The sequence below is a fragment of the Amblyraja radiata genome, chromosome 23, assembly GCF_010909765.2.
Source record: "Amblyraja radiata isolate CabotCenter1 chromosome 23, sAmbRad1.1.pri, whole genome shotgun sequence".
NCBI classification, from domain to species: domain Eukaryota; kingdom Metazoa; phylum Chordata; class Chondrichthyes; order Rajiformes; family Rajidae; genus Amblyraja; species Amblyraja radiata.
Window position 1 is genome coordinate 23,119,142 of NC_045978.1, and position 12,714 is coordinate 23,131,855.

Consider the following 12,714-nt stretch of genomic DNA (forward strand, 5'->3'; position numbering starts at 1 on the left):
AGTGTAGATGGCAATAGTATGCATCAGTTAATCACTTTTCTTTGTGATATCAACTTAAGGGGAAAATTTAGATAAGGGATTTTCTTCTGCACTGTTCGGTGGAAGCAGTTTCCCCTTTACTGGCAATAAAAAATACCATAACAATACTTTACAATGCTCATGTACAGTAGAATCCAGTTGATTTGACTTGCTTGATTTGGCCTGTGAAAAAAGAATTTACAGAATGACTTTCACATCCACTGGATATTTTGAAAGGCTTCATGGTCAACCAGTTGGGTGTTGGCAGGTACCCAAAGGTTAACTCCATCTTGACGTGCAGAGAGCACTATAATTGGCCAAGCAAACTGTAAAAACAAAGAACTGAAGGCAAAGAAATAAAGGGCGGCGCAGCGGTCGAGTTGCTGCCTTAGTGTCAGATTCCCGGGTTCGATCCTGACTACGGGTGCTGCCTGTACGGAGTTTGTGCATTCTCCCCGTGACCTGCATGGGTTTTCTCCAGGTGCTCTGGTTTCCTCCCACACTCCAAAGACATACTGTAGCAGGATAAAGTAAATGTGTGGGGATCGCTGGTCGGGACGGACTTGGTGGGCTGAAGGGCCTGTTTCCACTCTGTATCTCTAAACAGCAGATGCTGGTTTAGACACAAAATGGACACAAAGTGCTGGGATCAAGATCCATCTTCAAGGTACTTCTGAAGAAGGGTCTCGATCTGAAACATTGCCAATCCATGTGCTCCAGAGATGTTGCCTGACTGGCTGAGTTACTCCAGCACTTTGTGTCCTTTTGGCCAAACAACTTGATGCCATAGTAGGCAATGGAGGCCAAGTCAATAGATAATTTTAAGGCGGAGATTAACAGGTTCTTGATTAATAAGGGTGTTGGGGAGAAGGCAGGAAAATGGGTTGAGAGGGAAGGATAGATCAGTCGTGATTGAATGGCGGAGGAGATTTGATGGGCTGAATGGTCTAACTGTGCTCCTATGACCTATGAACATGAACTTCCCGATGGATATCGCAAGTTCAGCTCTGATGCAAAATATATATCGTAAGGGTTTTAAACAGAGCATACCTGCATAAGATACTTTCATCCTGACGTTAACAACTGCTTCAATGAACTGTATTCAAGGTGGCTACTGCCTAATCAGTAAAACTGTCAACATTTAAGGAGGTCATTAAGCTGGAAAGTGCAGAGAATATTTACGAGGATGTTGCCTGGATTCAACAGCCTGAGCTATAGGGAGTGTTGAGCAGACTAGGACTTTATTCCTTGGCTGAGGAGAGTTATTATAGTGGTGTATAAAATCATGAGGGGAACAGATACGTTGAATGCACAGTCTTTTACCCAGGATACTTGAATTAATGTTCAGGTTGAGGGGGATATGGGCCAAATGCAGGCAGGTGTAGATGGGACATGTTGAGCCGAAGGACCTGGTTACAGACTGTATGAATCTATGACACTAGCATAAGGGAATCAGCAGAGGACACAGGTTCAAGGTGAGAGAGACAAGATTTAATTGGAACCTGAGGGGCAACCTTTTCATTCAGAGGGTGGTGGGTACATGGAACGAGCTGCCAGAGGAGGTAGTTAAGGCAGGTACTATAACAATATTTAAAAGACACTGGACAGGTACATGGATAGGAAAAGTTTCGAGGGCTATGGGGCATCTTGACCAATATGGACGAGTTGGGCTGAAAGGCTTGTATGACTCTATTAAAGTATCTCATCATGGACTTAGGTTGGAGATTGTGGATTCCAAGGACAAGAGTCAGAATCGGTAACTAGTGAGCTGTAAATCAGAAAGCAAGGAGGAACTGGCTGTTCAGATGAGCAAAATGTAGAGGCTGTTGTTTATTGCGATAAAGGTGAGGTAATGCAGTGCGGGAAAGGTTTGCATGGATCATAAATACCTGGAGGTAGAGGTAGAGATTGGACAGACTTGGATTGTTTTCTCTGGTTCATAGGAGGTTGAGGGGAGACCTGATAGAAGTGTATAAAACTATGAGAGACATAGATAGGGTAGACAGTCAGAACCTTTTTTCCCAGGATGTAAACATCAATAACGAGAGGACATAGCTGTAAGGTGAGATGGGCAATGTTTAAAGGAGATGTGCTGTGCAACTTTTTCACACATAGGGTGGTGAGTGCCTGGAACGCACTGTCAGGGGTGGTGGAGGAGGCAGATACAATAGTCACATTTAAAGGGCTTTTGGAAAGGCACATGAATATGTAGGGACTGTGGGGATATGGATTATGTGCAGGCAGATAAGAGTTGGTCTTGGGATCATGTTCAACACAGGCATAGTGGGCTGAAGGGCCTGTACATGTGCTGTACTATTCTATGTGTGATATAGATATGGTAAAGACTATGGGCCTGTCTATGCTGTTTAAATTCTGTACCTCTTATAGTCAGGTGAATGTATCATGCAGAAATTATATTCCTCACCCATCTATGTTCTATATTACTGATTGATCAAATACCTACTGTAGGTTGGCAAAAGTACTGGAGAAACTCTTCTTCCGTTTCGGCCCGAAACGTTGCCTATTTCCTTCGCTCCATAGATGCTGCCGCACCCACTGAGTTTCTCCAGCACTTTTGTCTAACTTTGATTTTCCAGCATCTGCAGTTCCTTCTTGAACAACCTACTGTAGGTTGTTAGCTGCCAGAAGGTTACAACAGTATCTGGTCACATCACAAGGCCACACTGGGGGCGGTCCAGTGGCTACTAACTCACTGCCAGAGACTCGGGTTTGATCATGACTATGTCTGTACGGAGTTTGTACATTCTCCATGTGACCACATCGGTATTCTCCGGTGCTCCGGTTTCCTACCACACTCCAAAAGACGTGTGGGTTTGAAGGTTCACAAAAATGCTGGAGAAACTCAGCGGGTGCAGCAGCATCTATGGAGCGAATGAAATAGGCAACGTTTCGGGCCGAAACTCTCCGCTCCATAGATGCTGCTGCACCCGCTGAGTTTCTCCAGCATTTTTGTGTTCCTTCGATTTTCCAGCATCTGCAGTTCCTTCTTAAACACATGGGTTTGAAGGTTAATTGGCTTCTGCAAATTGTCTCTGGTGTGCAGGATAGTGCTAGTGTAGCGGACTGGGTGGGCCGAAGGGCCCGTTTCCGCTCTGTATCTTTAAAGCCTAAAGCTGAAATAAGAGTTTCCTGTCAGCAGCCAAATCTCTGGATTCTACTGTAGAGGAATTCAGTGCAATGGCACAAACAGTTCTCGTTGTGTAAAAATAAAAACGGATTTGCCTTCAGTCACGCTCCACATTGACCAAGCAACACACTCAAAAACATTATCTCGTCTGCAGATCAACAGAAACAATAAACACCCCGTAAGTGAACAGTTTTTAAAAAGTCGAGTACAATTCAATCACCTTGGAAGATGCAATAAATATTTTTTCTCCTCCTTTAGCAAAAAAGCAGCATCGAAAATACAGAGGTCATCTTTGCATGTGCGTGCGTGCGTGCATGCAAGCGATGTATGTCGTTGGCATGTCCTGGGAGAGCAAATGTAACCGGTGTGTGTGTGTGTGTGTGCATGCGTGTGTGTGTGTGGATGCATGTGTGTGCCTGTGCACCTGCACATGCCTGTTTGAACGTGTGAATGTGTCCACGTGTGCTCTGTGCACACGTATGTGCTTTGACAGTCACAAATATATCCCAGTGCTTTCCATCCCATTTCTTCCGTCCATTGTCCAAAGGAAAGGCAGAAGAGAAGAGTAGAGTAGTCCTTGCTTGCATTTTGTATCGTCCCTCAGCTTTGCAAGCTGAACTTATTGGAGGTTTTATTTTCAACTTTTCAACAAAGATCCAGCATAGTTTTTTTTTAGAAAGATTAATCTCAGGAAGTATTGCTTTGAAATGGAGGAAGGTGCTTTTTTAAATCATTTTTTCCCATTCTGCTGTGTGTGTGGGTTTGTGTGGGTTTTTTTTTTGTATTTTGTTCCCCCTCCCTCTCCCCTGCCCCCTTTGAAGCGCAGGCGTTCAGGAATCTCCCTCCTGCGACCCCTTGAAGCAGGCGGACTCGTAGTGCTTGTTTAGGTAGGATTTGAGGGCGAAAGTCTTGTTGCAGCGCTTGCATCGGAAGTGTTTGAAGGCGGAGTGGGTTTGCATGTGGGCGCGGAGGTTGGAGCGGTCGGCGAACGCCTTGCCACAGTGGGCACAGCCGAAGGGTTTCTCGCCGGTGTGGGATCGGACGTGTCCCTGGAGCAGCCAGGGCCGGCTGAAGGCTTTGCCGCACGTCTCACACTTGTGCTTGAGGTCGTGGGTCAGGACATGCATGGCCAGGGCGGGCATGGACACGTACACCTTGGAGCAGGTGGGACACTTGCGGGCCAGCTTGCTGTCCAGGCTGCGGTGGGTCTGCTTGTGCCGACTCAGGTTGGACGAGGTGGCGTAAGTCTTGCCGCATTCGCTGCAGCTGTGCCGCTGGGCGGTGCGAGCAGCGCTCTCCGGTCGCTTCCTCGCCCGCCCGTCCGTGATAAAGAACGCGTCCATGCTGTAGCCCTCGCTGACGGCTGCCTCGCCGTTAAAGTAGCCGGCGGTGAACTCTGACTGCGGGCTGTCGGGCTCCAGGGCCTCGGGTTCTCCATAAACCTCATTGACTTTGGTATAGATGGGGCTCGGGGATCCGGCTCCCGCCTGCCTCTCCGCTCCGCTCTCATACACGGACGGGCTGATGTAGCTGTGAATGTACCCTGGACACAGAGGGATACAGAGTGATAGAGTCATACAGCATGGGAACATGGCCCAATTTGCCCATGCCGACCAAGATGCCCCATCTACGCTTGTCCCAACCTGACCATACCAACCAAAGTGCCCCATCAAAGCTAGTTCCAATTTGCCTAATCCAGCCATCGATGCCAGTCCCAATTTTCCAATGTCAACCAAGATGCCCCATCTACACTAGTTCCAACTATGCTAGTCCCAATTTGCCCAACCTGACCAAAATGCCCCCTCTTTACTAATCCCAATTTGCCAATGCAACCAAGATGCCCCATCTACATTAATCCCTACTTGCCCATGCTGACCTAGATGCACCATCTACACAGGTCCCAACTTGTCGCTGCCGACCAAGATGCCCCATCTACGCTAGTCCCGTTTACCCAAGTTTGGCCCATGTCCTTATAAACCTTTGCTAGCCATGTACCTGTCCAAATGTCTTTTAAATACTCTAATAGAACCTGCCTCAACTACCTCTTCTGGCATGCACCCACCATCACCCAAATAGTTGCCCTCGGGTTCTTATTAAATGTTTCCCCTCTCACCTTACACCTTTTCCCCTCTAGATCCTGATTACCCTTCTCTGGGTAAAAGACTGTGCATTCACCTTATCTATTCTCCTCATGATTTTATACACAAATCAGTAATCAACAAACGGCAAATCAGGCAGAACCTGAACAAAGAGGAAAGGTTAACGTTTCAGGTCAGAGTCCTTTCACCAGAAGAAGGAAAACAAAGAGAGACACAAGGAACTGTAGCTGGTGGGATCGTGGGCAAAACACAGTGATGGAGGAACTCAGCGGGTCAGGCAGCATCTGTGGAGGGACTGGACAGGTGATTTTCAGGTCGGGGCCTGTAGTCCGACTCCAGGCTGAGGCAGAGCAATGTCTGAGAAGGGTCTCGACCCGAAACGTCACCCACTCCTTCTCTCCAGAGATGCTGCTGTCCCGCTGGGTAACTCCAGCTTTTTGAGTCTATCTTCGAATCACAACGGTGCCAAACTGGCGACTCTGAATACAGCCTCAGTGTACTACAGCTATACAGTGTAGGAAGGAACAGCAAATGCTGGTTTACACTGAAGATAAGACACAAAATGCTGGAGTAACTCAGCAGGACAGGTAGCCACTCGACAAATGTCCATCTACTACAGCATTTTGTGTCCATCTACTACTGCTTTATACTTGTACTGTATCTGAGAAGCTTATCTAAGATGTACCTAAGTGCTTACGTATAATGATACTTGTACTGAACTGTATACAAAAATGAATTTCACTGCACTGTGTGGCAAATAAAGTACCATTGAATCATGGGTTGACTTTTTAAGTAGGTAACCCTTCACCAGAAGAGAACAATCGAAAGAGAGACGCAAGGAGCTGCTGATGCTGAGATCCTCCAACACTTTGTTTAAGAAGGAACTGCAGACGCTGGAAAATCGAAGGTAGACAAAAATGCTGGAGAAACTCAGCGGGTGAGGCAGCATCTATGGAGCGAAGGAAATTGGCAACGTTTTGGGCCGAAACCAAAGGGTTTCGGCCCGAAACGTTGCCTATTTCCTTCGCTCCATAGATGCTGCCTCACCCGCTGAGTTTCTCCTCCAACACTTTGTTCTTTTTACAGATATATGGGTAGGAAAGGTTCAGAGTGCATAGGGACACAGGCAAGCAAATAGGACTAGCCCACTGGTCCGCATGTACAAGGTGGGCTGAAGGGCCTTTGTGTTTGTGCTCTCTAATGCCCCTGTCCCACTTAGGAAACCTGAACGGAAGCCTCTGGAGACTTTGCGCCCCACCCAAGGTTACCGTGCGGTTGCCGGAGGTTGCAGGTGGTTGCCGGAGGTTGCAGGTAGGGAGACTGACAAAAACCTCCAGGAACCGCACGGAAACCTTGGGTGGGGCGCAAAGTCTCCAGAGGTTTCCGTTCAGGTTTCCTAAGTGGGACAGGGGCAAGACTCTATGAACTTCATAAGTTTGTAGGTTAAAGGAGCAGAATTTGGCCATTTGGTCCATCGAGTCTACTCCACCATTCAATCATGGCTGATCTATCTTTCCCACCCAACCCCTATTCTCCTGCCTTCTCCCCATAACCTTGAACACCCTTTTTAATCAAGAACCTGTCAATCTCCGCTTTAAAAATACCCAAAGAACGTGGCCTCCACAGCCGTCCGTGGCAATGAATTCCACAGGTTCGCCACTTTCAATAGAATGCGCTGCTCTGTAGCTGATGCTTTTGCCTACAGCTACCAAGATCTTAGCTCTGCAATCCCCTCTCGGCCTTTTAAGATGCTGTCTTCTTTGACCAAACTCATCAGTCACACTAATTTCTAGTGTGGTTCACCATTACTTTTTGTCTGATTACTTTGTTGTGCATTGTGACATTCTTTAACGATGCTATATAAATGAATAATGTGCCATTGTTGTAGCTGTTAGAGCCAGGTAGTTTACTGCACTGAACTGTAAGAGTATTAACCCATTTTGTGTGTATGACTGCCACAGAGAGATACAACACAACAAGGCCCTTCAGCCCACTGAGTCCACGCTGACCATCAATTTCCCATTTACACATCCCACATTAATGCCATTTTTTTTTAATTCTCTACACATTCTCATCAACTTCCCCCAAGTATCCACCACTCACCTACACTTTGGGGGCTATTTACTATAGCCAATTGGCCAAAACAGCTTTGGGGATGGTGGAGGAAACTGAGGCATCTGGAGGGAGAACATGCAAACTCCACACAGACAGCCCCTGACAGAACGGTGGTGCAGCAGTAGAGCCGTTGCCTTACAGTGCCAGACACCAGGGTTCGATTCTGGCCACAAGTGCTGCCTGTACAGAGTTTGTCCTTTCTCCCAATGATCGCATGGGTTTTCTCCGGGTGCTCTGGTTTCATCCCACACTCCAAAGACGTGCAGGTTTGTAGGTTCATTGGCTTCGATAAAGTTGTAAATTGTGTGTAGGATAATGCTAGTGAATGGTGATTGCTGGTCGGCACGAACTCGGTGGGCCGAAGGGCCTGTTTTCGTTGTATCTCTAAACTAAACTAAACAAAACAACACCCAAGGAAAGGAATGAATCTGAGTCTCTCATACTGTGGGTCAGCAGCTCTACCAGTTGTACCACTGTCTTTTGAGAGAGTCTGCCATTTGCCACACCTTTTCTGAAAGAACACTACATACAGTACAGTACAGTATAGACTGAGAGACTGCATGGAAACAGGCCCTTCAGCCCACCAAATCCATGCTGACCATCGATCACCCATTCAGACTAGTTCTACGTTATCCTACATTCTCATCTACTCCCTACACACTAGTGTCAATTTACAGGTCAATTAACCTACAAACCCTTTCATCTTGTGGGAAAAAAAGGAATATCCCTAGCGCGCCGAAGAAAGCATTTAATCAGGATAGATCACAGCACGGATTGGGAACAGCTCCATCCAAGGCCGCAAGAAATTGCAGAGAATTGTGGACGCAGCCCAGACCATCACGCAAACCGACCTCCCTTCCGTTGATTCCATTTATACCTCACGCTGCCTTGGTAAAGGCCACCAGCATAATCAAAGACGAGTCGCACCCCAGCCACTTCCCCTTCTCCCCCTCCCATCGGGCAAAAGTTATAGAAGTGTGAAAACACACACCTCCAGATTCAGGGACAGTTTCTTCCCAGCTGTAATCAGGCAACTGAACCATCCTACCAACAACTAGAGAACAGTCCTGAGCTACTATCTACCTCATTGGAGACCCTCTTTGTTTAAACTTTACTGGACTTTATCTTGTACTAAACGTTATTCCCTTTATCCTGTATCTGTACACTGTAGATGGCTCGTTAATTATAGTTATGTATTGTCTTTCCGCTGACTGGTTAGCACGCAATAAAAGCTTTTCACTGTACCTCGATACACGTGACAATAAACTAAACTAAACTAGACTTTGATCTTTCCTGGTTTGGAAGTTTATCTGGTGTCATACCTCAGCCATGTATAATGTTTCTTCTCTGAATGACATCCATGGCCCAGATCCAAAAGTAAAAGACAATCCATTCATTTTATGGTAATTTCCTTAATTTAAAGTAGGTGCCTTTTTCAGGCTGCATTTCTATGTGTCTGAGATGCTGACACAAGCCATGTCTTCATTGTACCAGTACCTCAGTGTCCTTATGCATATGACTATAAATTCAATTTAATTAATTCCTCAAATTTATAACTCCCAATGGCCACCGTGGGATTTGAACTTCAGTTTGTTAGTACAGGTAGGGTCACTTGTATGCATGATTTGTACATGAATAAAGGGGACTAATGGGCTGTTTAAATTTAGTTTAAGAGATACAGCACGGAATCAAGGCCTTCGGCCCACCGAGTCCACACTGACCAGCGATCACCATACACCAGCATTATCCTACACACTAGGGATAATTTATAATCTTTACCAAAGCCACTTAACCTACAAGCCTGCACATCTTTGGGTGTGGGAGGAAACAGGAACACCCAGGGAAAACCCAGGTGGTCTCGGGAGAATGTGCATACCCATAGTCAGGATGGAATCAGGGTCTCTGGCGCTGTAAGGCTGCAACTGCACTGCTGTGCCACCATGCACCCCTTGTGGATTGTGGACAATGGATTGTTTTTCTTGCCTTTTATTTGTACTTGCCCAAGAATCACTATGAGGGCCTGTTTCAGAATCTGCAAGACTGTGTTCTCCAGAGATACTGCCTGACCCGCTGAGTTATTCCAGCACTTCGTGCTCTCTGCAAAACCAAACTCAATTTAAGTGAATTGATTTACCCAAGAGTACTGTATTGGGCTGATGATAAATGACAGCCCTATTTACTTTACCCTACAAGTCAATGTGGCAGACTCTGTTATTTTACCACTCGCCGGTGTCATATTACTTGTGTGGATCGGTTGAATCTGAGAGATGGTTACAGGTGCAGTCATAGAATCATAGTCCTACAGCGTGAAAACAGGCCCTTCGGCCCAACTTGCCCCATGCTGACCAACATGCTCCATCTACACTAGTCCCACCTGTCAGCATTTGGCCCATGGTGAATCTCTGGAATTCTCTGCCACAGAAGGTAGTTGAGGCCAGTTCATTGGCTATATTTAAGAGGGAGTTAGATGTGGCCCTTGTGGCAAAAGGGATCAGGGGGTATGGAGAGAAGGCAGGTACAGGATACTGAGTTGGATGATCAGCCATGATCATATTGAATGGCGGTGCAGGCTCGAAGGGCCGAATGGCCTACTCCTGCACCTATTTTCTATGTTTCTATATCCCTCTAAATCTATCCTATCCATGTATCTATCTAAATGTTTCTTAAACGTTATGATAGTACCTGCCTCAACTACCTCTTCCGACCGCTCGTTCCATACACGTACCAACCTTTGTGTAATAAAGTTGCCCCTCAAGTTCCTATCAAACCTTTCCCCCCTCACCTTTAACCTATGTCCTCTGCTTCTCGATTCTTCCACTTTGAGTAAAAACTCTTTGCGTTTATCCCATCCATTCCTCTCATGATCTTGTACACCTCTATGATCACCCCCTCATCCTCTAGTGCTCCAAGGAATAAAGTCCTAGCATGCACAACTTCTCCCTACAGCTCAGGCCCTCGAGTCCTGGCAACATCCTCGTAAAATGTTTCTGCACTCTTTCCAGCTTAACAACATATTTCCCATAATAGGGTGACCAAAACTGAACACATCACTCTAAATGTGGCCTCATTAATGCCTTGTATAACTGTACAGGAACTATGTACCTGCACTCCTAGATCCCTCTGCTCTACAACACTCCCCCGAGGCATGCCATTCACTGTGTCAGTCACAGAGCAACCTACCAAGCGGAACCTTGTCAAATGTCTTGCTGAAGTCTATATATACAACATCAACAGCTCTGACCTCATCAACATTTTTGGTCACTACTTTGATTACTACTCTGGGTAAAGACACAGTGCGTTCACCCTATTATTCATGCCCACAATGATTCATGCCCACAAGGACAGGCTGGATCGGCTTTCTTCCTGAGGTGTAGACATGGACAAGGTGGGCCGAATGGCCTGTTTCATGCTATGCAGCTCACCCTGGAGTGTGGGAGGCTAAGGGGTGACCTTGTACAGGTATGTATTTTGGTACAAAATTAAATCCAATCTTATCCTGAGCAGACCATAGCCAATCCCAACACAAACCACTGGGCATATCATTTTTACCCATTTTACTGCTGTCAAACCCACCCTTTTCTGTGCCAATGACAATTTCAAACATACCTTTGGTCTGTTTGAGAATTAAACAACACATCCTGATAAAGCACAGAGAAAGTGCATTAATAAATAAACAAATCATTCTGTGCTGGTTAAAATACTGAACCACGCTGACCATAAGTCACAGAGTCATACAGCGTGGAAACTGACCCTTCGATCCAACTTGTCCACACCGGCCAACATGTCATATCTACTCTAGTCCCACCTGCCTGCGTTTCACCCATATCCCTCTAAACCTGTCCATGTACCTGTCCAAAGGTTTTTTAAATGTTGCAATAGTACCAGCCACAACTAACTAAACTTGAACAACTAATCTAGAAAAAGCCCAACCAGAGTCCACAGTAGTTGCATAGAGGTATATAAAATCATGACAGGCGTAGATAAGGTGAATAGCCACAGTCTTTTCCCCAGGGTAGGAGAGCTGACAAGATGCATAGGTTTAAGGTGAGGGGGGGATTGAGTTAAAAGGGAGCTGAGGGGGAACCTTTTCACACAGATGGCGGTGTATACATTGAAGGTGGCAGTGGTGGAGACAGGTACAATAACACCATTTAAAAGACATTTGAATAGGTAGGTGGTTAGAGAAGGTTTGAAGGGATATGGCCAGACATAGGCAAGTTGAACTAGCTCAGTTATGTAACTTGCTCAGCATGGACATGTTGGGTCTAAAGGCCAGTTTCCGTGTTGTATGACTCTACAATCCCACAATATAGAAATTGTACTTTTATTCACCTTTCTTTCAAAACACAACAGATATGCGAAAAGTGCTGGTCAGTGGCATGATGGTGCTTTTTGTTTTTGGTAGTTGATGGTAAGGTTTGATGAAGGGGCGGCATGGTGCCACAGCAGTAGAGTTGCTGCCTTACAGCGCACGAGTTCCGGGTTCGATCTTGACTAAGGATGCTGTCTGGACTAAGTTTGTACGTTCTCCCTGTGACCGCATGGCTATTCTCCGAGTGCACCAGTTTCCTCCCACACTCCAAAGCCGTACAGGTTAGTAGGTTAATAGGCTGTGGTAAACAAATTGTAAATTGTCCCTAGTTTGGAGGATAGTGCAAATGTATGGGGTGATCGCTGGTCGGCACAGACTCGCTGGGTCAAAGGGCCTGTTTCTGCACTGTATCTCTAAAAGTCTAAGGTCTAATATATCCTTGAATATTCACGTGTTATCATTAAATATCTGGCTACACTTTAAAATATTAATGCACCTGTTTTATAATAACCCAATAAAAGGTGAGTAAACTTCCCCCAACTGATTTAAAAATATAAAGTAGAAAAATGTTCTAATTATTAATTTTGCGTATGAAGGTTTTGTTAGGTTAGGAGAGGTTTATTATTAGCACGTGTACAGTGAAAAGCTTTGTTTTGCATGCTATCCAAACAGATCAGATAATACAATCTATAAATACGATCGTCAAAACTCACGTACAATAGATAGAGCAAAGGGGAAGATATGAGGCGCAGAATATAGTTCTCTGCATTGTCGCACTGCAGTTCCACAGATAAATTTGTAACACACTGTCCAATATTTAAACAAGGGTAAACCTTGTGCTGTAATCAGGACAATTTGTTTTATACAGAAACAAGGAACTGCAGAAAAGAACACAAAGTGCTGGAGCAACTCAGCGGGTGAGGCTGCGTCCCTGGAGAACACGGATAGGTGAGGTTTCAGGTTAGACATAGACAATAGGTGCAGGATTAGGCCAATCGGCCCTTCGAGCCAGCACCACCATT

The 12,714-nt window shown here is 45.8% G+C and overlaps 1 protein-coding gene and 1 long non-coding RNA gene across 2 annotated transcripts in view; both read right to left on the minus strand.

Annotated features, from left to right (window-relative positions):
* Positions 1-3,046: 3,046 nt before the first annotated feature.
* Positions 3,047-12,714, minus strand: part of LOC116986347 (transcriptional repressor scratch 1-like) — a 30,795-nt gene continuing 21,127 nt past the window's right edge. Inside the window, exon 2 of the mRNA XM_033041793.1 lies at positions 3,047-4,709. Coding sequence (XP_032897684.1) covers positions 3,997-4,709 — 713 coding nt within the window. The 3' untranslated portion in view covers positions 3,047-3,996. The remainder of the gene's footprint in view (positions 4,710-12,714) is intronic.
* Positions 7,302-12,568, minus strand: LOC116986348. The gene is made up of 3 exons (XR_004415455.1): positions 12,559-12,568; positions 10,483-10,487; positions 7,302-7,442 (listed from the first exon to the last, which is right to left on the minus strand). It is a non-coding gene; the product is annotated as an uncharacterized LOC116986348 (long non-coding RNA).